Source organism: Platichthys flesus, chromosome 4 (genome assembly GCF_949316205.1).
Source record: "Platichthys flesus chromosome 4, fPlaFle2.1, whole genome shotgun sequence".
In the NCBI taxonomy this organism is placed as follows: domain Eukaryota; kingdom Metazoa; phylum Chordata; class Actinopteri; order Pleuronectiformes; family Pleuronectidae; genus Platichthys; species Platichthys flesus.
In genome coordinates, this window is record NC_084948.1 from 11850229 (window position 1) to 11873362 (window position 23134).

The window sequence follows — 23134 nt, forward strand, 5'->3', positions numbered from 1 at the left end:
CACAGACTTACACACAGACTCACACACAAAAGCAATCAAGACAAAATTTACTTGAAAGATAAATGACGGTAAATAGCCAACAACACTAAGAGGCTCCAAATTGCAGACGGCTCGATGGCTCAGTCTACAATAATAATTACACTAACAATCAAGTGCAACCTCCACACACCCACCCCACTCAGCTACTTTGCTGCTTCATTTATAAACCAGGCGTTCCCCTATCATTAGAACACTTCTACCATTATAGGCATTCTGCGGAGAAAGGAAACCTTATTGGCCAGGATCTAAGTCTCTGCCCCTAGGAGGTTTCTTATATTTCAGCACTAAAATGAAAGTCACACATGAATGCATTACAATAGATATGGTTTGAAAGGAGAGAATACCTACCAACTATTGTCCTTTCCAGTGTTGCATTGTGGAGTATTTGCCGTCTTGTTATGTTGCTAGGGTCAGAAGTGTTATAGTATGGATACAAAATGAGTCTTTCAGAGTAAAGCAACTGTTTGAAGAGCGGAAATCTCTGATCTCAGCATCTCCCGACGTCTTTAATGCAGAAATTAACCGGAGAGAAAATCCGTCAAACAACAGAGAATGACGTGTGTCACAGATAATGAGCTCAGAGAAGACTGAAGTGTAAAAAATGTTAGCTGTCCGTCAAATTGATGATGCAAGAGGAATGACGGCGAACAGAGGAATGGACTCGCTACGGGAACTCAGGCATATGACTGAGTGACACTGGAATAGGCAGCAAAAAGTCCAGGCTAATCATAACATGTGGGTTTCACATTTGTAAAAACAACAATGCCCCCCCACCTTACCCCAACCCCAGCACCCCTGCTGAAACTATACATTAATGTTATTGATTTTGAAAGGGTATATTTTTCTTCTATCGGTGAGTGTCCCTGGACTCTGCAACAGCCTCTGGGTTGAACACTGTTAAACCCCCCAAAAAAGCGATAACCTGCTCTTGCTGGAGCGTTCTTCACAGTCAGTGTCACAAAGACATTCCCTAATAATGCTAATGTTCCATCAAATCAAGCGCAGTGATACCAAATCTGCCCTTTGAACCCTGGCCTAAGTGTGTGTGATTGTACTTGTACAGACGTCCTTTTGAGGACCATTGGAAGTCTATGACCTATGGAGTAAGAACTTTTTGGGAAAATGGCGACATTTTTGGCGGTCTTCATTTGCTGGCCTGGGCTGTTTCAGGCTAAATACTTGGTTTTAGGGTTAGGTATTTAGTTCTGTTGGTTAAGGCCAGGGTAAGGGGCTGGGTAATGCATTATGCCAATGAATGTCCTCACCAAGATAGATGTACAAATGTGTTAGAGCGTGCGCTTGTGCGTATGGCTTTGTGGTGACGGCTGGAGGACGGATTAGGTTTTGACTTTGTGTGTTTGTGTGGGTCCAAATCCCTAACAGAGCTAGCTGACCTCTGGGCGGATGGAGAAAAATGAGTTCATCCTCAAGATAAACACACACAGACACTCTGTGCAACATGCACAGATGGAAGTACAAGCACACACAAGTACACACAGAGAGGTTTGGTTGAATAATGGCCCAGTGAGTGGTGTGCCTATGGGGAAAGCTGTCAGTTTAATTGAATCCAGTATTCTCCATTCTCCCTGCCTGCTAATTGATTCTGTCAGGCTCTTCTGCTTGACAAAGAGACTGACATTTTCCCCTGCGTGGTTATGACTGTCACAGTGTGAGTGAGAGTGTGTGTGTGTGTGTGTGTGTGTGTGTGTGTGTGTGTGTCTGCCCTTGCACATTATTTACTGAGAGCTACAGGAGTCTATGTGTGTGCCGACTGGTGTATTAATCACATTATTAATGTAGGAAGACATGGCATTCCTGCTGGCTTAATATGTGTGTGTATGTTTGTACCCATAGGTATTCAAGCTCAGATGAGTTATATCAATACACAGTGTAGTAACAGTGACCACTCCCTGCACCAGAATGACTCTGCAGGCTGCAGGTTGTTTTTAGTAATCTGCAATTTTATGAAATCTCTATTTTAACTGAAAGGGCTCTCTCAGTCTTTAAGATGTATAAAAAGAGTATGCTGGAATGTTAATAAATAATATTTTTTGACAACTTTAATTCAACAGCACAGCGCTATATGATTAAGCAAACTACAAACAAACACAATGTCCAGCCATGATTGGTGCATTCAGGGAAATAGTTAGCAGTAACATAGCAAGAAGCTTTTCTCAATTTTTTTTATGATTTCTTGGAAGGAAAAGAACAGGAAAATGTCTGGTGCAACAAACTGGGACATTGGTGTTATAACAATCGGCCAAGCTATTTCGTTGCATGTCTAAAAGCTTGGAAATGGTCAAAGCTATCAGTGAAACAGTTTTCTGACAGTCACTTCAGATTCTTCACTTGTTCTTAAAAAATATGACTTTTATTATGCGTGTCTAACTTTGTCTGGCTGTCGGTCATTAATGCGAGGGGGAACATTTTACCGTAGTGTCGGCTCCCACATCATTTTTATTTCATTCAACTGTTGATGTATTGCATTCACTTCCCTCAGGACACTCCAGGCCCTCTGCTGCCCTTTTCAAACGGTATGAGATTGGCAGTGGACAAAACACACATACCCACAAACAATAAACACAAGGTTTTGACCAACATGCAACCGAGAAATGTCAGTTTGACAGTTAGGTAGTTTAAGAATTGCTGAAAGTGTTCTCGCAAAACAAAAGTGTTTTTTGCTCACATGGGACAAAAACTATGGATTTCATCTGTACTGATGTCGAAGCATTAAGTTTAAAACAAACAAGCTCTCTTGAGCCAAAGAGCAGAATTATTTCTCTTTGGGTCAAACTGCCCCGACGCATTAAAGGTGCAGTGAAGCCAGAATGAACCAAGAGTTCAATATTAGTCTGTGTTAGAGGTGTTAGTGGGTGTTCAGGCACATGGAGATTACTTACCTCGCCCAACCACTACATCGTCACTTTATTTATGTATATTTCATAGTTGATTTGGTTCATTTGCAGTTAAAAAAAATTTGAAAAATACTTGTAGTGACTTCTCCATGCAGCAGTGGAGTCACATTGACATGGTAGCATCAGAGGATGAGAGGAGAGTTGACCGTGTGGTGTTAAAAGACGGTAAAAACTTTATGGACGTTTTGAGGGACCAACGGATCCCTAACAGACGGGTCAACCATATTAGAGAGAAAGAGAAACAGCAGGTGTGTGGGAAAGAGACAGTAGTGCCAAGCGCTGTTAATTCTACAACGAAGCACCAACGCAAAAACCTCTCAATGATTTTATATGTTATTATGAGAAGTGGACTCTCACAGTTTAGGTAAGCAAAGGGAAAAGGCTGCACACAACAGCAAGTGCAGCTGGAAACTAAAGCTGCCAGCAATACAATCCATCACACTCTTTCCTTTTAAAATGTCCGGAGTAATCGATTACATCTGTGATGTCATGAGTTTATAGCCAAGTGGGAAAAATGATACCACTGTGGCATCTTTATTGCAAACCTCATGTTGTAGAATTTAATTGCTGTGGCTGCAAGTCTGCATAAACCTAACTGATAAACATGATAAACAACCAGGGACGTAATGTGGATCATCCTATCATGGCCGACACCCATTTAGCTCCATTAGGTAAAACTTTGACATTGACAATTTTGCAGCATATCCCCTGTTGTAGCTGTGTGATATTTACTATACTTTCTACAGGCAACGTTGTGCAGCTGGTGCTATTTCAGGACACTGGAGTAGTGCTGTTCACTGATGTTTGCAACAACAAAACATAAGCATTATGAATTATGCAACATACTGTATATACTGTATGTTGTGTGCTAAGAAAAATGTACCGGAACTAGCTAGTTGAAAGGTCGGGGCACTTCATCTTGCGCCACTTGAAGGTTCGTGACAGACTTTTAAAGCATGACAAGGTTACTGCATAGGACACAGCGCACATTAGAAATAACCAGCTATGGTGCTGCAGCCAACTTGAAAACCTCTTCAGCTCACCCAAGCAAAGCCACATGGCAGGTTTATTCTCTCTCTCTTTCTGACAGGCTATCTGTCTTTCTATGTTCGACTGAAAGTCTATTCACCTGTCTCTTTATCTCCCTTCAGCCTTTCCCTCTATCACTCCATTCATCATCTGACTATGTGTCGACTGTGAGTCTGGCTCTTCCACCAGAGTGCATACACAATACATGGAGTAGACACGACTAATCTCAGAATAATCTCTTCCCAGATTATCTCTTTCTATTTGCCGGGGTGATGGGATGGGAGGAAATACAGAGGAGAAGAGAGATTAGTGTTTTGGGGTCAGTAACTTCCCCAGTTTGTTCAGACGCATCTCATCAAAACAACAGCAGCAGCTTTAAGACGTTTACAGATATTAAACTGTGATGAAGCCGTCCTCAGAATGGTTTATTTAGCTGCGTCAGATTGACATTTTTGTTAAGCGGCGCTACGGAGGAAGTGTTATCACTTCTACTCTGCATTTACTGAGTCATTATATTTAACAGCAGTGTGAGTGCATCGGAGAGTGTGGATCTGTTGCTTCTACAAGTATTTCTTATAATAAACCCTGTTAAAATGTAGTGTTATAAATATGACATCAGCCGCTTGCTTAGAGAAAATGTAAGCGCAGTTACACAGATGTAGTTTGTGTTGTTACACTTGTACCTCAGTGTTTTCAATGAGCATTTGGACATTATATTTTCTAATAAACATATAGTACACTTAGGTTTTTAATTTTTCATTATTTTTATTGCTTTACTCAACGAATATTACGTGGGCATAATTAAAGTATAAATAAAAGAAATGGTCACATACTCATCGTTAATCACATGATCATAATTCATGAAGCTCAGAAATGCATTTGTTAAGAGTAAGGGGATTACATATATGTACTTTCCCGGTGTCAGGATTTTCCTTTGGGTCAATGGCCTCATTTATTTTACCTTTAATATGCAAACCAAGGGATTGCAATTAAAACACCTATGGTTCTTCCATGATTTGTGATCAGTGAGATAATTCTCCAACCAATGTCCAATTAATCTCAATTTGCATATTGAGTGTAAAATAATTTAGGTCCCTCCTGATGAAAGTGCTGCTTTAGCCTTCATGTATAAATCCTCCTGAAGGGAAAAATAAATCCTCTCCAGTCCATTTTCATTGATTAACATAAAAGTTATGACCATGTTAGTCATTTTGATGTACTTATGAATTTGTTTAACATTTCATTCATCCTAATGTTTTGCTTTCATAGCGGAACATGTTGCATGGGTGTTCGGTCACTAGGAAAAGTCCACATCTGTCAGAAATACCATCTTTTCAAAACACATACTACCACTGTAGTTTTACTACAGCATTCTTAGGGATCACGATTACAGCAGGCTAAGGATCTTATTTAATTTTTTTATTAAATCTTTACATTCAACCTTTATTTAACCAGGAAGTCCATTGAGATGAAATTCTAGTTTTCGAGGGAGACCAAAATAGCAAATAATTTCAAAGTTATAGTGTGATGTTACAACACAGGCCATTACTGAAATACAATATTAATATCAAAGATGACATGATGTCATGTATTTATCCCATAAAGATCAGCCACTGTCCTCAGACTTGGGGATAAGGTCATAGTATTAAGTCAAAGATCATTACTGCAGAGCAGCCACAGCAGCAAAAGAGATTACTCTGGTGGTTGTCACATGGGACGTCATCTTCTATATTTAAACAAAAGGGTTGGGTACTGTTCTACTCTTTTTCACAGCCCTTAAACAAATACTGCCGCGACGGAAATTGCCCTTTATAATTCCAGAGCAGCAGCATGGATAAAGAGGCCACAGCATGAGATCGGTATTTACAGTCATCCCTGCTGAGGTTTCCTTTAGTAAGACATATACAACTGGGCCTGTAGCTGACCATAACCTCTAATCTCTGTTTGGTGGGAAGACATGTGGAAAAGCTGTTTCCCTACAGAGATCATTACAATTATTGTTTTAAAGAGTTACATGAGCAGAATTTAGATGTCAAACTGTTATATAGAATGTGGTAGAATGTGGGATTATAGAATCTCTATAGTGAAAAATCTGAGAAATATCTTAAAAGAGGATTCTATAGAAATTCAATCAATCCAAAGGTCATTCCTAAGTATCAACTCAGAAATTCACTTCTGTATTTTCACATAAAGGACATTGTCTCTCCTCTCTAAGCTTTAAGCTAGTAAATCCTAGGTATCCGCATTATTACATCGGACTGCCTCTATATTTATCTTGCATAGGATGTCTGCTATGACAAATGGCCATGGTTAGCCGACGGCAATATATAAAGTATTTAAGCTGAATGTTAAGTCTCGGCCTGTTGTTATTTAGACAATAGCAGCAGGGGATTAGCGCTGTCGTTCTGATATTAGTTATCCTGCGCCCTCTGACTCATTGAGAATGAAGGTCATGCATCTCTTAACACTGAATCATACGTCTACCGGAGACTAATATTCATTTATTTTATCTTTGAGGGCACAGAGTTAACGGTGGAGATCAGCTTCATTCAGGCAGAAAACACAGTGACGGGGACACAGGGGCGCTCGTATATTACAGTGCGTCGCGGGCAGCTTTTGGAGATTTAATGTACAATAACTTCAGGTGCAGAGCGCCGTTAAATCACCTGACCCACTTATAAAAGCGAGTGCAAGTCATCGAGGCCGTCCTTACGCCCGTGCTTCCACTGGGCATGTGCAGTGTACATCAGCCACAAGAGAGATAGTTCCAGTTCACTCTTACGCAACCACTTACCTTCAATCCCTCATTCACTTTGCATCGTGCATCCCACTAAAAACCTGCCCCCCTAAGGCCTGTTCCATATTGAGCAGCAAGATGTCATGTTCAACTTCTGTCTACCACAGAGCGATGTTGTTTCCTTGCAGCGTTCTTCGCATAATCCAGGAATACTGTACCTGTAGTAATATCCACCCGGTGAGGAGGGAATTACGAAGCCCCAAGTCTGCCATTAATAGTGTAAGATGATGAGGTTTACTGTCATTATCAAAATGGTGCTAATATGCTTACCCCCCCCCCCTCCCCAAGCAATCACTGTTTGTGTATCACCCTGGTCTGGTGGGGCTCTGTGCAGTGTGCTCAGCGGTAAAATAAGTCCACTGTTTGCTTTCAGGTGAAAACAGTGCAGAGGAAAGGGTGTATTCACATTCACCACTACAGTTTGAATAGAATCCAGGTACTGGGTGACTCAATGTTACGAACCAAAGACAATGCTGATTTTAGCAGAAGCTCAGCACATTCAAAAATCAGCACCTCCGCTGGTCATGATCCAAAAACAGCCTGATGCCTACTGCTGTGACAGTGTTCATTTTCTCCTGCCAGTCATCTAGTTGATGTGAGGGAGTTACTTGGAAGCAGTAAATGAAATGATCAGAATTTCTTGGCTCTGCCTTAATGACCAAGAAACATCACCACTCGTGTTGAATGTTGGTGTCGTGCCTGAGATGGTTTACTACTGATTATGTTTAAAGCCTGACATAATGATAATGGACACTTACTATTTCATGGCTGGAGAGTATTTTCTATGGCAGGGAAACTCAATATTATTACCTCAGCCAAGGGGTTTATGTTGTCGTCTATTCATTGTCTGTCAGCAGGATTACAATCAAGCCACTGGATGGGATACACAGAAACTCTGTGGAAAAATGTGGTATGGGTCAGGGAAGAACCCATTCAAATGTTGTTGTGGATCCGGAGAGGGCTGATCCAGGAATGCTTTTCTTTTGTCCTTCAACATTTTCATTAATATTTAAGAGAATAATTACTGGATGTTGATAAAAAATAGAGCGGTTTCTTAAGGGGACTGTTGGGGCTTGGCCTCCAATGAGCTCCATGAGTGCCATTCTAGTAAGATTCAATGTTCAAATAGTAATGAATTCCTCAGTGGCCAGTCCGTGTGTTGTTGAAACACCATGGAAACTGTGGTCACATTTTAATTGCAGGAGGCAGTAGATTATTATATTTCTCTTCTGCATTCCTGTTTGAGGTGACAACAGGACAAGGCAGTGGATAAATCGTTTTTCTGCTGCAGCTGCTCCTTTTGGGGGATCCCGAGTAGCTGGCCTGCCAGCTGGAACCCCCTCCAGCATGCCCCTCCAGCCTGCGCCTACCCCCCGGGCTGCCCTCTCAGTCAGCCGTGACAGGTATACATTCAAAGCGATGCACATGAGGGGACGGCATCCCAACCAGGTGCCTGACAACCTCAGCTGGCTGCCCTGAATGCAGAGGAGTGGGAGCTTAACTCTGAAGCCCTGTGGATTGCCTGGCTCGTCGCTGTGTCACAGATACCGTGCTCGGCCAGCATGTGAATGAATCTCATTCTGGCTGCTTGAATCCATAATCGTATTCCTCTGGACACTAAAACACTCTTGACTGTAAGTGAAGGTCAAAAAAATAAAAGATGGATTTGTTTTTTGTTGCATCTAAGCATCGTGATTGGACCCCGAATTTATGCAACCGCTCGATATAGTCAGAAACTTGGCTCGACTGCACAGAGGAAATCTGTCAAGCAAAAGGAGAACATCATTTGTGAATGGAAATGCCATCATAATGTCACAGATCTGGATACTCTCAGATCCAGCTTTGAGCATCAAGTGCACACAAAGACATTATGAAGACCAAATATCTGACCCCCCCAAAAAAGTATGCACTTCCGCATACTTCAATGCATCTTAGATAATATATATATATATAAACTCGCCTCAACTCTTTCGGCATCCGGAAAGATAACATATAGCTGCTGTGAATTTGTATTGTTAAGTCACAGTAAAGTAAAGTGACCACAGTCTACTTTTAAATCCCATTTCTAATGGGTTTAAAGCATATTAAGATGAGGATCAGTGTGTATTTTGTAGCTTCTTTCTAATAGTATGAAATCAACGATGCAGTCTTTATTTTTTACTTTTATGTAAATCCTAGTTACGTAGGATAAATTGTCACTGTGGCTTGTGAGGACTGGACAAAACATCTAAGGCTCTTGAACAGAATCAGTGACATTTTAATCACAAGCAGTAAAAAGGATTAGTTCTACATTTTTAGAAGCACAACTACATTTGCAGTTGTATCTCAGAAATGAGATAAGTTTGTGTCTTAGCCGTCACACAGATCACACTTAATGCCTTCATTCCAACATTATAGTGACTTGCAGTAACAGAATATAATGGCAAAAAAGGTTATGAATCTATGTGTTGGCTGAAGTGGAAGCGTGCATGATGCTGAACATGATACAATGAGTTAGGACATTATTTGCTCCTCATAATGATTCATTATAACAGTCCATCGAAGTGCAGCTCCCATAATTAAATCATATCAGCTGTAACACATTCTGTGATGGGAAATCAGCACTGGACACAAAGTCATTTGTAAAAAAAAAGACTAGTGTTTATAATGTTGCGTAACTTTCCATCAGCTGTGACTTAATCGATAATACTCTCTTCTAAAAACATTAAGAAAACACTAAATTGATTTGAAAAGGGCATGCAGGGAGCAAAACAAATAGGCGAGCCGCTTCCGTGCTAAGGATCTATAACATAGATTTTGTTTTCATCTTTCTCTACTCTTCATAATTGATCCAGCTCTTATTGCTGTATAGGGTCAGACCAGGGGACAGCTGGAGCTCCCACTCATTGATGCAGCCACTTCACTTATGGCTGCAATGTTCTCATCTGCTTCTTTTGTTTGCTCTTTCCTCTCTTGATGCTCTTCACCAAGCATCATCTGAAATATATATGTGAAATATTTTCCTTTCAAGTAGAGAACAATACATGTTTTTCTCCAACATCATCCATCTGCACTCCAGGCCCCCCCTTACATCACACTTATGTAGAGATGCAATGCGTCTATTCACAATGAGATGATATTCTGTTCATGGTTCTGAGTACATAGTGTGACTGGTTTTGTTTTCTTGCCGACACACATAATCCCAACACTAAGGTGATGATGGTGGTTGCATTAGAAACTTTTGCAAAATAAGAGAATGTCTTTGGGTCAAGTTCCTGATTTTGACTCTGGATATTCCAACTCCCTGACAAAAGTTAAAGAAAGAAACAGAAGCGAAAAATACTCCATCCTTGAGGCCACCTCGCTCTCTGTTTGTATATGTCCTTGTGAAAGTGAAAGTTTCCTCAATAGAAATCCGGGAGGGAACATTTATATAAGTCATTGACAGATAACCCTGTGAAATTGTGCTGAAATATTAACTTGCTGTTTTGTTCGTATAGGACCCTCTACCGAGGCGGAGTAGAAGTAGTGGGCGGCAAAGGAGAATGGCTCGAAGGCGTTAATGAGAAAATAAAAAATGATGAAGGAAAGGGTTGTGTGAGTGTGGAGGAGGAAGGCGATAGATACAAATCAACGAAGCTGAAGAGCAAGAACAATAATCCTGCTGGATTACGCTATTAAATCTCCACCCTCCATTAATCACTATTCAGAATAATGTATGAGCTACACACTCACAATGTCTAATGGCACTTGAGACGTGTGACACTGTCCCTCACTCATAATGATCAGGTCACATGTAGAGAAATCTGCTTTAGGAGAAGGCTCTGCTGCAAATATATTAGATTCATACACGTCATATAGCACCAATATTGCCAGACAAAGCTCTTGCATCTGTATTTGTCAGGTACTGAAAATATTCAGGACTTGTCCATGAACTGAACATAAAGATGGACGCCATGTCTCAACTTCCAGCTGTCAATCATGAAGTGCCACCCTGTTTGTAAAACCTACTTACCCTGAAAACACTTGTGCCTCCCTGGGTGTTATAAGAATGACCTAAAATGACAGAGGGAATCTCCGTAAAAATGTATTTGAAAATTGCACCTTGACTTGCCTATACTGATTTTGATGGAATACTTGCTGTTTTTTTAATGCCAAAAAAATGAGACTTTGACAAAATATTAAAAACACATTACACACCACTATAAAAAGACAAAGCTCTTACACATCAAGGCTGAGTGGCAGTTTTTATGTTATACAATGTTTGGTTTTCTGAAAAAAAATCTGCATTATAATCATTAAGATTCATGATGCTTTACAGTCTCATTTTTAATTCCTGCCACAAGATGGAAACCCATGTCCCACTTTCCAAAATAACTAACAGCTTAAAGACAATTAAACATTTGGTGTAGCCATGCTAAAAATTGGCATGACAATAAAATTGTCTTTGCTGAATGAAGTAATAACTCAGTAAGTATCTCAGTTTTGCAATTGTTAACCAATAATAATTTCTAATCGGACAAATGTTGGACTAAATATAAATTTTCTGGGTAAATATCTATCAAGTGGAGTCACAAAGTATAAATTATTTCCTGTATAGACAGAATTAAATCGCATCTCTAAAGGGGTCACACTGCCAAGCTAACAGGATGACCCCGGGCTGATCACCTACTTACAGGACAAGGTGTGTTTAGTGAATACCAGCCAACTGTATAGAGACTGGTTGTGTAAAACCATTATAAAACACACTGTAGAGCAATTTCTATGATGAACATGAGACACAACAGGCAAAAACATTTCCTTCATTCATCCAGTGTTTGCACACATCTGCCACTAAATATTTCTCATGATATTTATTTATAATGTTACTAATCCATACTAATCTATATTTTATCCCTGTCAGCGTAAATCACCTCATCTAGGGACGTCACTGCTGCTCTAGATAAATACATTAACTACATAAATAATTCCTGGTTATCTTACTGAGGTGTAAGCTGTGTAAGTCACTGGCAAATGATATTGCGGATGTATTTGCATCTCAAACTAATTGTCAACCCATTGACATAAAAAATAAAAGTTTAACTAATGAGCACAGTTTAGAGGAGTTTGGATATTTGTCGAAATAAAATAAAAGATTCTAAAATTAACACCTTAACATTTTGTGGAGAAAATCGCAGCAATTACATAAAATGAAAGACTTCTTGGTTTTAGGAAAAATAATAATAGAAAACAAGTTTTGAGAATTACAGCACACATATATAAGTAGTTTTGTGATTGTGTTTCAGAAAGCCAATGGTACAGCAGTATGTAACACTGTGGCTGGTGTTATTATTTGCTTTTAAGCCTTTCAGTGTCGGTGTTATAACTCAAACCCTGATTTCTGCATCTGGCTACTAGATTTCTTTTAAAACCAGTAATGGAAAAATGATTTGAATCTCCTCGTGTGCTCGTCTCACACCGCTGAAATCGGATCTGTCTGAATATTGGTGTGAGAGAGTAAATAAAAAAAAAAAAAACACACAGACAGAGAGGCAGAGAAATTGGAGATGATGGGAGAAATTAGGAGGAGAGCAGGCTGAGAGAGATGGAAAGACATCGAGACAGGGAGGATTTAAAAGGGGAAACGGGGAGTGAAGTGGAACTATGGAGGGAGGAGAATTATAAGCAGGGTGCTGGGATAGAGACAGAAAGGCTATGATGATAAAAAAAAGGGAGAGAAAAAAGAAAGAGATGGGCTGTGTGTCAAAACCCTGCTGGACTGAAAAGCTAATAGATCCAGCCGCCCAGTGGAATCTTGAAAAATACTGACTCAGTTCCCCGGGGGAGGATGAAGGAAGACAGCTCACAAGCTAAGAGGGGGCAACAGGGCACAGTCCCGAAGGCAAAGTCGCACAGAATGATTAATTATGTGGCACTTATTTTCATAATTAAAGATTGTAACATCAAAGTTTTTCGCCGGGTCCTGAGAATACCTGATGGCTACTGTTTTCTGTAAAAATTGTGAAAGGGATTTAGGGAAGCCATGAACGTCTTTTTTCAATATTTGAAGACAGGAGAATTGTTCCCTGAGAGTTGGGTGATATTTTATTCTTTAGTAAACCCAGGTGAAAGAAGCCTCTGCTACACAAGATCATTTTTTTTGTCCACTGACCCATCCCCTCAACGTTGCTGTTCAAATAACTGGTAAGTATAAAATAGAAATTAAATAGACTTTATTTCTCCTTACTTAAGTCCTATCATTTGCTTCCTGCTCGACAACAGAGGAGACAGAAGAAGCTCAGTCTTGTCAAGTGAGATTCTCCCATTGATAACTTCTCTATGACATCTACTTAGCGGCTCAGTAGTTCCTTCCCTCTGGCAACATTGTCTGCTCCAGTCACTTTCACTTCAAATCTTTGAAATAGAGTTTTGTCTCTTCTCTGAGCTTTTGCCACGCACCTGTCTGCGCTGCGCTCCCCTCAGAAGCCAATGGGTGGTTCGGAGAAAAAAAGCTTCAGAGCCCCACAATAGCTCGCAGGTGATTCATTCAAGGAGGGTCTGTAAACCGAAAAACAACCAGAGTTACAGTCTGTTTTTCAAACATGAAATATTTCAAGGTATAATTTCGCTTTTTTTTTGGCAGAGGAGCATGTTTTGGTTTGAAGTTTAAAGTCTGTCTGCACGTCCTTCCATCCATGTTCTGTTCAGTGACACATTCTTTGTCATTTTTCGCTGTGTGTGTGACGGGACGGACAGGATGTGTGTCCTGCAGGGACTCTGCTGTCAAACCTTTGCCCTCCTCTGTTCAGCGCAGCCTGCACTGGAGGAATAATTGGCACATTAAATTATTTAAAAACAGCCGGGGCACATTATCATAAATATTCACTTGACGTTTTGCTTAGATCAACAGTCAGAACCCAGGGCTCTGGATGTGACTTCATGACATCTCGTGAGTGTGTGTGTGCGTGTGTGTGTGTGTGTGTGTGTGTGTGTGTGAGAGAGCGTGCACACAAAAATGGAAGCGCATGTTTGCATTTTGAGTGCCCAGGGGCTGATTGATGGACAGTATTTGCAAACATAGCGTCCTCCAGTCAGTCAACATAACCGAGCGCAGACAGCTGAAAATGTCAGGCTCATGCACGGAAGCAGATGTGCACGTGAACATACATATGGAAATGTCAGCCACACTTGCACTCGCACACACTCATCCTCGAACATGCAGACGCAGGCCTCAGCAGCGCGGCAGCCCCTCGTTACTCTGCTGTTGTAACAAGTGCCTCTTACCGACCTGTCACTGTTCCCGTCCGAGAATAGACAATAATGACATGCTAACGAGGCAGAGCTGCTAATGAAAGCTCTATTAGCATCTATTAAGGCCATTTGTGACTAGGGCTGAACGATTTGGGAAAATAATGTAATTGCAATTTTTTCCCCAAATATTGTGATTTAATATGCAATTTTTTTATTTTATCCTCTTTTTCCCCCCCAAAAAAACGTAATGAATGATTTAAATATGACCAACACAATATGAGATACATTTACTGTACAATATTTTTTCCCACATTTTTATTTAAATGCTCATTACAGAAACAAGAACAACAAATCTGTGTGCATTTAAGTAATTTAATCAAAGTCATTGTAAATATAAACACAAGCCATGCACTTTTTAAAACCTGTGTGAAAAATTTACCATCGTGAGAAAAACTTTTTTTAAATTATAGGTGTTACTGCTGCCAAGTCAGTAACATTTCCAGTGTTGGGAAGGATACTTTCAAAACAGAAACTGAGGCCTCCGTCAGCCTCTGACTGCTGCATATTACTGATCCACAGCAAGACTGGGCTAAACTGTCTTATATTAAGTTGTTTATTCATAAGTTGTCAAAATCTGATGAATAACATCTAAGAGGTTTGAGACAGGAGGAGACAACGTTTTTGGATGGTGTTTTATCTGCCTTGCTTTTGTTTGTTTTTGTGGAGCACAGACTGGAGAATAAAGAGAACAAACTTCAGACAAACAGAACATCCGCCACAAGTTACGAAAAGCTTTTAAAGCTGAGTATCAATAGCGTTAATAGATTTACTGCTCTCCTATGTTTCTGAATGACCACTGACGGTTGAAAACACAAACTTGGCAATGGGTCATTGTTATGGTTTGGGTGTATTTAAAAATACTTCATCTGCATTGTCTTATTTTAGGCTTCTCTAACCCAGGGTGTCAGAGCATAAAGTAAAGTCAGGTTAAGATTTATATTTGTGCTATAATACAGAGTCCTCTTTCCTCTATTGGACCCAAGGTTGAATTAGGAAGCCAGACGCAGGTTCATAATGTCTGTATGAGAGACAGATAGAAAAGATAAAAAAATGGTTCGGCAAGATGAGCCGAAGTTCAGATGCATCTGTCCAATTGAGCTCCTCATTCAGGCTTGTGGTATGTGGCCATTTTGACTTTTGACTGAAATTATTTGCATAAACATTTTAATTTAATCCGTATAATGGACAACTGCAATTTTTTTCCCACAGAGCACAACATAGTTACATCACGTCAGAAATGAGTAGTTAACTTGTTAACTTTCCCATCAGCCTGATCTCCATGAATCCTTTGGTATTGAGAATACATAATTCTGTCAGCAGAAAAAAAAACATGTGTCCCTTCTCCCTGCAAGAATTCCAATGATCTAAATACAATAGAACAGGTGACGCTGGGTTGTGATGCTAAGATCTGTCCACCTTTATATCTATCTGTACCTAACTTTGGGAAATAAATGCATTTCGACGGTTCTAAATTTGTTGAATTAAAATAGCTATGCAGGTTCTCTCTGGGATTTTCCATTGCAGCTATCAAGCAGTCCGATGTTGATATGGTTGGTGCTGCTGTGCGCCGCACATGTGAGAAATAACCTGGGGACTTGACAGCGATCCACAGTAATTACTGGTCTTCGATCGCTGCGGTGCTGAAAGCAGTTAGAGATGAAGAAGCAGGAAAGGAACGCTGATGACGAAGGGAGGGGGACGTGTCAATATGAATGATCTGATAAAACAGTCGCGCTACGTGAGAAAACAGGCCTGACAGATGTAAAACACACCAACCGGAGGAGGGCGGCCCCGGATGTTTCTTCTTTCTGTGAACCGGCTCACACCTTTTAAAGAAGCGTGCAGAGATGGCAGCTTTGCCGTCGCTAGTCAGCTTTCAAGTTGATACATGTGCTGTGGCAGATTGTGCTTTATCGCAGAACAGGCGGAGGACGTCCTGCTCCCCAGTTCCCGCCGGTCACTGTGAAATCTCATTGGTCTCTCAGTTGAGGTTAAAAATAGTCTGTCGAGATGATGATGGGCGGGGGAATACAAGGAGAGGAAGCTATATTAGTAGTGTATTTAAATCAAAGCTTTGAAAAATATTTTTGAAATAAATGTAAGTGGAGGCCAAAGAATAATGCAAAAAAAAGGGCAGAATTTCCAGCTCTTAGATTTAGAAACAGCAGCTGTAACACATGAAGAATACAGCTAACCATCATGTCTTCAACCTGTTTCCCATTAATCAACTAGACCAGGGCTGTGGGACCCTTTTAATATCAAGAGCCATTTTAATTTATATTACAGCCTTCAAGGCCCCTACTAAATAATTTGTTTCATTTTGTTTTCACACGTATCACACCGGGGCCCCAGACTCACTTTTGTACATTGGTTGTCCTGGACTCTCAGGCTCTGTTAACAAAAATTGCTCTTGAATATCTGTTTGTTGCAGGATATATGTTACCAGCTGAGTAAACAGGATGGAAGGGTTATGATTTATATTAGCTTTTAACTTTGTATTGCATTAGGTTAGTATTCCAGCAGGGCCACCATATTCTAATCTGTCCCGCGACAGTGACATAACGAACCGAATACGTTTTAACACATCTCACTATAACATAAGAGATCTTGTTTGCTGCATGCATGCTACAGCATGCTTGCACCATGGTCAATATTGTTGTTACCATCCACGCAGTTGGTCAGACCTCCTAGTTTCAGCTGCAGCATGCAATGCAGTTCTTTCCCTCACGCAAGTAATGATCCTTCTCTCCTTAGTCTGTGTACCCGTCACTCTGAATCGTTTGCAGGTTAGAGTGACCTCCGTCCATGTGCACCTTGTCACGTGTGTAGATTGAATTAATTCTGAGGGAAACGCTGCTTTGAAGAAATTCCTAACAGTCGTTTACGAATTGTGATGTGATCATTTTGGTAGAGCCAATGAAAAACCACCTGATATTACGTTAAATGATTAATGTGCTTTTTACCATTAAACGTAGTTAGAGCTGTCAGGTTTTATTCGAAATTCTAACATTCACTCAAACGTGGGAGGACGCAAAATTCATATTTGAATACATTTGATCGTATTATGTGTCAAGTAAAATTTGTTCCTACTTGATTATGGCCATAAATGAAAAGAAACTGGGGGAGTGAGTTCCTCTCCTACTTGTATGAGGCTCTGTACTTGAACATTTACAAGGACACACATTCCTACTAAATTAATATATACTGTATGAGTAACATAGTGTTCAGTTGCCATGACATTTATAGACTTATTGTGTGAAGTAAAACTTGATGAGAGGATACCTGTGTTTTCATAGGGGGACTGTTGGTAAAGTTATGCCATTCTGGTTCCATAACAGCCTCCAGTCACATTATGCAGTGCATATTTGTGTAATTTTGCATGTTTTGCTTTATCCAATGCATTTTAACATAGTTTTAGCCTCATGGAATGCATATTTCATAAAGTAGTGCCATGCTCTTATATAACTTTAGTGGACACTTCCTCATTGACACCTAAACAGGTAGTCACAAAATGTGCTGGATACTCATGAGAACTGGTTTCTATCTACCTTATGTATCTACAACAGTTATGCACATCTTAAAGTCTGTGCACTCCAGTTAAGCTTGTGTACAAATCATTAGCACTTTGCACTGCAACACAAAGTTCTAAATCTGTGGACTAAGCAACACCCCTCTAGAGTCAGTGTTGAGCTCATACCGAAACAAAGCCTCCAGTTCACAGCGTTCACAGCCTCAGTCGTGTTAGAGCCAAAGAGAAAGATTGAAAATCAAATGGATTACTTTAAAGCATTGTCACATCCTGCATTCATTTAAACACAATCTGACCATTATGATGATGGTGATGGTGATGGTCATGCTCACAGTATTTTAATACTAGTGTACACAGAGCGCGGCCACAGTGCGAGTGCTAATCTGTTCAATTCACACACAGATAGTTTATCTTGTTTGGGTTTTTAATTGGGTCTTTCGGTCTTTCAGCTGTGTTTGTGCGTTTGTGTCTGTGTGTTTGCACATGCACGTGTGGGCCTGTGGTTGTGAGGATAAACCAAAATGTGACAAAACATGACTGTTCTTGATCTGTTTGTGCGGCATGTGTGAGAGCAGCAGAGTCTTGCAAACCATTAGTTTTGCGCCATAACTTTGTGTGTTTATTAGTATGTGGATAGTGAAGGAAAGAATCCATTAAACTGTTTAACTCAGAGAAAGAGCCGGGGGGGGGGGGGGGGGGGAGCTAGAGAGAGAGAGAGTGTGTGTGTGTGTGTGTCCATGGTTGAACCCATTAACTGAATAAACCATCCAGTATGATTGTGGTGTCAAATGGATTTGCTGAAGCATTTCTGCTTGGCCCAGCAGTCCTTGTCCTTTTTAAATTCACGACACACTTACACAAGAGTGAAAACTCCCCGCCACAGTTAATTATTGATCGTTCGAAAATGTTGCATCAGTCTCCACACATCTGTAAAGCTGTGGGTGTACAAAACACCGGACAGAGTCTCGGCCAACGAGCTAATCACATGACATATGCCGATTTCAATGAGACATTGAATCTTTCACTTCTTCAAGGTTGTTCTGTGTACGACCCTTTTCGATGTCGTTCTGGAAGGGACAACACAAAAAAAATGTTCCAGGAAAAAACATAAAATTGAAAAGGTCCACAAATGAGTTGGCAAAAACGCTGCTTCTGAGTGATTAAGAAATCTTCCACTCAACCACTCTCCATCTCATCTCATCCCTCACACGCACTCTTCATTTGCGGCTGACTTCCAGCAAAGCCTCAGGGCAGAGGACGTTTCCCAGTTTAATTCCTATTAGCAATAGAGCACTTCCAGGCAGGGGGACACGCCTCGCGAGTGTGTGTCCAAGTGTCTGCTTGCATCCGACTGATCTGAGCTGCTTCAGTGAGAACATAATTGATATTTATGGGCTGACATCTGCACTGGTCCTGATCAAGTCCAGCGTAGTGTGGGCGTTTCAGATTTATGCCAGACCGACACTCAAACTAAAGGTGAGGGGGAGAGGTGCATGTCTCTACACGATAACGATACTCATACAATGAAAAGTGAAAAAATAAAAAAAGCCTTGGTTACATTCCATGGAAATTCAATATTTCTCAGTGTGTAGGTTTTAGTAGTATCCAGTTTATTGCAAAAAAACTGAATACCCCTCCCCTCACACTTCTCTTCAAGGCATTTACCTACAATGACCTTCAGCTAATGTAAAAACATGAGATCCTCTCTAGAGCCAGTGTGACTCTATACTGAACTACTGTAGAAACATGGCTGTGCAACAGGCAGGACTCAGTGGGATTTTCGGGGTCAAGAAGTCTACCTGCAGCCTTTGGTGGCTCGCAGGTAGACAGTCTTAAATTGAGCTGCTTACAGATGAGCATTTATTATTCATTTTCCTAATGAAGTATTAACATTTATATAAAAAATGATTTTCGTCATTTTAAACTTCTATATTTGTCTTTCATTACTGAAACTCTTTTCATATTGTGAAAAGTGATGCACGTTTAGCAGTGGAGGCCTCATATTCAAATATTGAAACCTCCCTCCTCCGTCTCCATGACGATTTAGTTATAATTAGTCACGACTTTTATTTTTACATAATGTGTTTTGAGTCAGATTATCCAGTTCCTAAAACACTTCACTTTCAATTACAGCTCATGTTTTCACAAACAGGAAAAAATCAAGTCTAAGCAGTTACTTCAGTGTTAGACTGCACATCCTGGATTAGAAGCTCACATGAGACCGGAAGTCTTGGACTCCAATGATTTCCCCCAAGTTTCTAACTAATAAAGATTTAATTTGTTACACTGAGAAGATGAGATGGGAGACAAACCGGCACGCCATCCTTTTGTCCAGCCACATTAAGGAGCTTCCACTTCCATTTTGTATTAAAATCGCACACAGGAACGGGAGCCCTGCTCACAAATTCTGCTGTTAAGGTCACTCACACAGACACACACACACGCAGTCGTGTCAACATGACTTCAGAGGACATTGCATAGACTTGGAGACTTACTCAAACTCATACCATAACTACTATTTGCCTTAAAACTTGTCTTCACCTAAAAATGTAATGATTGACGTTGTGGAGACTTTCTTGTGTTGTCCCCATAAAGAAGACACATCCTCATAATGTTGCTGTGCAAACATATTTATGTCCCCACGATATGAGTAAAACCTAGACCCCACACACACACACACACACACACACACACACACACACGCACACACACACACACACACACACACACACACACACACACACACACAAAACTAAGAAATGCTTCCTGGTGGAGATTTAGTGGCATCAATGAGGTTGGCATTGACACTGGGCCTGCCAATATACTGCTGCCCACATACACACCTACACCTACACACACACCGGCTCCAATCAGTTATATTTAACTCTCACCATGATGCAAGACCGGCCTGTCTCCACACCCAGGTGGGAAAATATGTATATATATGAGGGGAAATGAGCAGAAACTCCCAGTACATTGGGGAAAATGTGAATGAAGCAGTGGGACAATATGATTTAGATCAAATGTTGCAACGACATATTGACAAGGCCGCTAGTTTCACTGAGGACCCCTCGAGAAAGCAGTGCAACAAGGAGAGACAAAGCACGACTGAGGTAAACACAGAGAAGCATTGTGTGGTGATTTCCCCCCCCCTGAATTTCCCTCAGGAAAGAAACACTGGCAGGAAAAAAGGTAGAGCTACCGTGTATCACCATGGGGAAATACAGAGACAGAAGTGGACAATGGGAAGAATCAGGAGGATATCTGTTTAATCAGGGAACGAAGATTCTGGCAGCTGGTGGGGGACGGAGCTGTGTGAATGTTTGTCAGATCGCAGGCTCATGAATTCCTGCTCTGTGGGGAAATAAGAACGATGAGGTGGCTGCCCCAGGCTGCACCGCACGGAAATATATAACAATAGTGCATCTGTGATCAATGCAGCTTTCACACAACAGAAAACAAGGAACCAATAGAAACAGGCGTACTGATAAGTCGTTTTGGGATAAGGATTTTTTTTTTGTGATTGGTACAGTGAAGATGTTGAACTGAGTGCAAGTTGTGCTGGTAGTTGGGCCTTTTGATTTGGCACTGTGGCAACATTAACCTGATGAGTGGGCGACCCCCACTGCCATTGAGGGAAATACTGGAGGAGATTGTGCCATCGTTTTCAGACAAACAATACGGAACATAGGTCTGTGTTTAATGCATATGGAGGCATCTCTGTTGTCTGGTTTTGTAAGTTGTAAACACTTATGTCTTTTTGGTCAAGAAAATCCAACTCTAAGCTAAATGAGAATGAGCTCGATCTGGAAACAATCCATTTCAATTGTGTAATCGGTCGAACTGTTTGCACGTGTTTTAGAAGTTCCCAACCTCATGAAATGAATTGTTCAAATCAACCCCCCTGTGACCCTGTTGTATCTCAAACTGCTTATTATGTAAACACATGTATTGTTATTCATTTATCTTACTTATGGTAACTTGTGCTGTAATTTTCCTTGTAACTGCAGATCTACATCTTTGCTCTTCCCTCACTTGACATGGGTATAAATTGCTAATAATTTACTTTCCACTCATTTATGATTGAAAACGTTCCTTTCACACAGATGTGCAATTGTTAAATTGCCTTCAATTTTCTGTTTCACACAAGTTATGGGCCGATTAAACAAATTGTTGCTATTTGTTCAGCCTGAAATGTGTTTAATTTAGTATAATTTATAAATGTCTCTGATGTTGGTGTCTTGTTTTTTATTGCTTTGGCAGGATGATCCCATCGAGCAGCAACGACTTCCTGGTACGGGACCTCGCCGCCGGACGCAGCTATGACCTCTGTGTCCTGGCTGTGTTCGATGATGTCGTTACATCACTGACTGCAACACGTCCTTTGGGCTGTCTGTCGTTCACTACAGACACAGAGTTCAGCCAGTGTCAAGCACTGCACAGCCACCTCCTGGGTGGAACTATGATCATCATCATTGGGGGAATTATTGTTGCTTCTGTGCTGGTCTTCATCATCATCTTGATGATACGATACAAGGTTTACAGCCACCAAGGAGCGGGCAACGGAAAAGCAGCCATTGCTGTGACTGCAGCGAGACCGCAGAGCAACGGACAAGGAGGAAGTGGACAAGTCCAAGTCTTTCCTCACTCTGCTTCTAAAATTACTGAGAGTCAGGATGACCAAGCACTTTCGCCGTCCAGAGCCATGTCGCCTAGCAACACCCTGAGAGACACTGTGGCACTGGTAGAGGAGGAGAGCAGTGGACGGAGCATCATGACAAGGACTGACTCCCTGGCCAATGAGGAGTTGCTCTCGCCCACAAAGGCCCGCTTCTCCTCCAGGGTCGCCATTGAGATGAAAAGTAGACCGCCATCTGTCGCCAAAGAGTCCACCTCCCCCAAGGAACCGGCAGGTAGTGGAGATATAGATAGCGAGGATGAGCTTTGCAGAGAGGAGGCAAGGGGCACAGCAAGGAGGAAACACTTCAGAGAGGTGGAAAGATAGACGAAAAGAAGGTGACCGCAATAGAGCGAGGGAGAACAGGGAAGTATAAAAAAATACAGTCTGACAGAAAGAGATGGAGGATGAGAAACAGACAATGTGCAATTGAGGGTGTGAAATTGAGCGAGATAACAACTGAGAGTGGAACAATGAGAAACTGAGTGAGTGTGAACAAGAGGAGGAATAAGAGAGATGCCATCCTTGTGGACTGGTTAGCTAGGAAGAGAAGCAGAGAGGGACAAGTGTTCGGCTGATGTAGTGTCTGAAGTTGCAGTTAGCAGTCTTCTCACTGAAAGTTGGCAAATCAGATCATTGCTTTCCTCACTCTGCATAAGGAAACTTTTTCTTATGAAACAGACACAATTTAAATACATTCCTCCTACTTTTTATGGGAACCCGAAGCCTGATTTTAGATTTCAGCTCTTACCAGTTACCAGAATTCATCAAATATGATTAAAGCAAGTCAAAGGTTTCACAATCTTTACGGGTTGGTTTTCAAGGAGAGATGGATTTGAAAATGCAGGTGGGATCATCCATCACACAACAGCTAAGAT

The 23134-nt window shown here is 41.0% G+C and overlaps 1 protein-coding gene across 1 annotated transcript in view; it reads left to right on the top strand.

Moving 5' to 3' along the window:
• The window catches only part of zgc:172282 (leucine-rich repeat and fibronectin type III domain-containing protein 1-like protein), a 44831-nt gene extending 22028 nt beyond the window's left edge, over positions 1 to 22803 (top strand). The window contains exon 7 of the mRNA XM_062386181.1: positions 21842 to 22803. Coding sequence (XP_062242165.1) covers positions 21842 to 22583 — 742 coding nt within the window. The 3' untranslated portion in view covers positions 22584 to 22803. The remainder of the gene's footprint in view (positions 1 to 21841) is intronic.
• The last annotated feature ends 331 nt before the right edge of the window (positions 22804 to 23134 follow it).